The 4,437-nt window shown below is 49.3% G+C and overlaps 1 protein-coding gene across 3 annotated transcripts in view; it reads right to left on the minus strand.

Annotated features, from left to right (window-relative positions):
* Positions 1–2,105: 2,105 nt before the first annotated feature.
* Positions 2,106–4,437, minus strand: part of LOC102376007 (cytochrome P450 2J6-like) — a 28,397-nt gene continuing 26,065 nt past the window's right edge. For 2 of the 3 annotated variants that reach the window (XM_006017099.2, XM_014527725.2), the window contains one exon: positions 2,106–3,021. In XM_006017099.2, the coding sequence (XP_006017161.1) occupies positions 2,843–3,021 (179 nt within the window). In that variant the 3' untranslated portion in view covers positions 2,106–2,842. The remainder of the gene's footprint in view (positions 3,022–4,437) is intronic. The other variant, XM_014527731.2, reaches the window with a different exon arrangement.

Raw genomic sequence — 4,437 nt, forward strand, 5'->3', positions numbered from 1 at the left:
GAGCAGAGGAGGTCTATTCATCTTTGGTGATCTCTCCCTGTTTCCACTTTTTGTGTGCTCCCGTTTTGTCCCTTAGGCTGCCCTGGATTTCTCTGGTCAGCCAGGGAAGCCTCCTGGCCCCTTTCCCTCTTTTACCTTGCACGGGGATCGTCTTGGTTTGTGCCCGAAGGATCATTTCCTTAAGGCACAGCCACCTTTCTTGGGCTCCCATCACTTCAAAACTCCTACTCTGCAGTGCGTCCTTGACTAATCGCCTGGGTTCATTGAAATCAGCTTTCCTAAAGTCTAGCACTTTCACCCTACTAGTTACCTTACCCACTCGACGTCTTATGATGAATCTATTATTAGGTGATCACTGTCCCCCAGATGGCTACCGATCTGTAGGTCCCCAACCATGTCATCCCCCGTTGCCAATACCAGATCCAGTATGGCATTCCCCCTAGTGGGACCGTGTACCTCCTGTGTCAGGTGGAGGTCCTGTACACAGGTTAGAAACCTGCGTGAGCGGTGGGACTTTGCTGTCTGTGACTCCCAGCAGATGTCCGGGTAGTTTAGGTCCCCCATGACTACCGCCTCTTTAGCTTTTATGGTCTCCGAGAGTTGCCTCAGGAGCCCCGAATCCCTTTCTTCCCCTTGATGTGGGGGTCTGTAGCAGACCCCTACCACCAAATCCCTTTCTCCTTGCCCCCCATGTAGCCTAACCCACAATCCTTCTACCTCCTCATCCTTGGATTCCGTCTTGATGAGGGTTGACGTATATTGCTCGCTGACATAGAGCGCAACCCCTCCCCCTTTCTTCCCCACTCTTGATATGTCCATGTCACTTCCTTAGGTTTGGAGAGCCTCTAGTGCAGTGGTGCTCAACCTTTGGCCCCAGAGCCTGAATGAGTCATGCAGGGCCAGCATGCAAGGCTGGGCCTTGCATGCCCAAATCAGGCCCTGCACTGCCCCATTTGGGCCTCACACTCTTTTGGCTGGCTCTGCAAACCTGGATTGGGCCTCATGCTGTCTTGGCATGGCTCTGTGTTCCCAGATCATGCCCCATGCCATCTCAGCCCGACTCTACATGACTGCATGAGGCATTGTGCCGCCCCAACCCCATGCACCTGATTTAGCATGCAGGACCATGCCATCTGGCCTTCTGGGTTCAGAAATTTGGCAGCAGGGGAGCATAAATGAATGTTGCCACTGCTCTCTCACTACCAAATTGCCAGACCTGTTGGGAGCCTGGTGAGCTGGAGGACATGGCTCCACAGCCCAGATCTGGCCAGCGGGCTGGGGGTCAAACACCCCTGCACTAGTGCATGGAGCTTTGTGTGGGCCCATGCTCACTGGCATCCATTTGAAAAGGAGCAGCAAGTGCTGTGAGGCAGTTGGTGTTTAGGGCTGAGTTTCAGGGAAGTGCCAGGACTGTGCAGGGCTAGTGTGATCAGAATTGTCTTTGGCTACCAGCAAGACAAACCGCTGCTCCTGTGTTTCATACCTGGAATGTAGTTCCTCTCTTTCCTTTGCCAGCCTCTTCCTGTACCTCTTCCTCTTATCTACCATCACCATTGATATCACTTGCAACCAGGCCTGAGTTGTTGTTCCCTACCAACAGTTGTTGCTCCTGCCTGGGGCAGGGGCTCAGACCTGATGATCTGTTTAGGTCCCTTCTGACCCTAAGTACTATGAAACTGTGAAACTACCAGTATCCTCAAGAACTCCTTGTAGTAGACGCACATGACCCTGCCTACCCCCAGCTCGCAGAAACACAGTTGACATCCTGTGTCTTCTGCCACAGAGACTTCAACTCTGCTGTTCTGATAGCATTGACTGGAATTACATTTATGTCCCTACTGAGACATCCGGGTCATGATGCTGTCATGCAGCACCTCGTTGTGAGGCTTTTCTCTGCAGCATTTCTTTCGCGTGCAGATCACCCATGGTATAAAGAGGTCTGCATCCTCCTTATGCTTCCAGTTAAGAGATTTGCAATACAATGAATCCATCATAAATGGTTGTTAGGATAGTGGATACTTCAGACATTGGCGAGAGTGCTGAAGCGTAAAGGAGGGGGGGGGTAGTTTTATATAAAATGATACCAGGAACCACTTACACCGTGTTTATTTTGGGAGTAGTCGCATGCTTTGCTCCACACCATTGCACAAATCAGATCTCTGAGGGTAACAAAACTGTGGATTTGGGATGACCATTCAGCAGCTCTGGGGCTTGGAAGCAGACACACAATATATGTGCCTGGGGTCACTTACTCCATATTAGTTTACCAGATCTCTCAGTAAACTGCTGTCCCAGTTTCCATGACTTGCCCAGGGAAGGGCTGTACATTGTGTCAGAGAAAATGCATTGTGTGTTCAGGTCCAAAGAGTAGTCCTTAGCCAGCAATTAATGTTGTGAGAATAAGGAAAGTAGTATTTCCTTAAAGCTATGTCATTCTTGCATATTCATAGTCATCCTTCAGCCATGTCCTTCCCTCAGACCCACATCCCCCCACTTTGTTCCTACAGATTTAAAACTACAATGCACCTACCCTGAGAAGCTTCATTTTATAGTTCTTAGGTAATCTAATCCAAATCCACCATAAATAAAAGCTGATTCCAGTTTCCTTTTTTATGCTTTTTTAAATCTGTGATCTAGCAACAAGAAATTCATGACAAAAAATTTCAGAAGCAGGACTGTGCAGGGACATTCCTATGGTTTAGTAATGTAAGAGACTTTCTGTCAATGGGATACGCTGGCACCAGCATCAGGGGGAAAAAAGGTTAATACTTGAGGAAGGAAATTCTCAGCCCCAGACATGGTTATTTTGCACACCAGCCCTTCATCTGTGATGTGCTGCAGACTATCGAGGAACTGCACAAACCCCGTACGGATGGGGCTGCCATGTGCCTGCAAGAATGGGCTTCATATTGACTTGCTTCACTCCCTCGGGCAGCCTGAAAGTGAATGCTTGCAGCAGGTTGGAGAAGAAAATGAAGAGCTCAGTTCTTGCCAGCAGCTCGCCCAAACACACCCGATGTCCTGCAGCAGGGAGAGAGAGGGAGGACAGTAAATATCCAAGTGTTTCAGATCCGCACAGACCACTGACATGAGAAGCAACTGGGTTACCATTTTTATCATGAAAACAGTAAAGCAATGGAACAAGTTGCATTGGGAAGTTGTGGAATCTCGATTATTGAGTGTTTCTGCCAGATGCCTGTCTGGCCTCTTTCTTTGGTACAGGGGTTTGGACTAAATGACCTTTGAGCTTCCTTCCAGCCTCATCATTTAATGATAAACCAAGATTATTTCGGCTAATTTTGGCAAGCCTTCCTTGGAACTAATGTAGCTAAAGCTTCGGTAATATTGCATCTGAAAGACACATGAATACTGAAAAGCTGTGTCTGAAAGATCACATTCAAGGTTATAGGAGATTAGATGTTCCTTTGTGTTGTGAATTCATCTTCACAACATAAGAACCAAAAATTTCTCTCAAAAATGAATTTACAGGAATTCCTTTAGGCTCCTGTATTCCTTGTATTCTCCTTGTAGGACAGGGATGTATGGCCAGTCTGCCGGCCAGAACAGGCCCACCGACTGGCCCCACATGTGGGATCCAGCATGTGTCCCAGAGTGGGCACTATATGCCATGTGTGTCCTGGAGTGGCTGGACACATAAGTCCCACTTCAGCAGATCCCACAAGTCTGTCCTACACCAGATCGATCCTGTGCCTGTCCTGGAGTGGCTGGAGCAGATACTGTATGTGTTGTGGCACCTGCACTGGTTATTCTGGGGTTGCTCTGTACGTGCTGGCCTGCAGTGCCCATTCTGGGGCCATGCCAGCTGCTCTGGGGCTGTGGTCCATGTGCCGGCTGCTCCAGGACACACGCTGGATCTGGCAAGGGGCAGACACATGATTCTGGAGTGGCCAGAGCGGGTGCCATGCATGCGGCCATCCAGCATGTACAACAACTGCCTGTGAGTCAACTGAGACCCCAGGGCAGTGGGGGCCAGATAATAGGGCTCTGTGGGCTGTACTGTAGAAGATGCTGAGGTCTTAGATCTTCATGATCTAAGACCTCAACTACTACTCATGTGGTTAAAGGCCTGCAGGTAAAATCCTATGAGGAGAGATTGAGGGACCTGAATTTCTTCAGCCTCCACAAAAGAAGGCTGAGAGGGGATCTTGTGGCCATCTACAAGTTCATCAGGGGAGAGGGGGCAAGGAATAGGGGACACTCTGTTTACCAGGGCACCCCTTGGGGTTACCAGGAACAACGGCCATAAACTGACGGAGAGCAGATTTAGATTAGGCATTAGGAAAAATTTCTTTATGGGGAGGGTTGCCAAAATCTGGAATGGGCTTCCAAGGGAGGTGATGCTCTTCCCTACCCTGGGGGTCTTTAAGAGGAGACTAGACGAGCACCTGGCTGGGATCGTCTGACCCCCGCACTCTT

The sequence above is a fragment of the Alligator sinensis genome, unplaced genomic scaffold (genome assembly GCF_000455745.1).
Source record: "Alligator sinensis unplaced genomic scaffold, ASM45574v1 scaffold301_2, whole genome shotgun sequence".
Classification (NCBI taxonomy): Eukaryota; Metazoa; Chordata; order Crocodylia; family Alligatoridae; genus Alligator; species Alligator sinensis.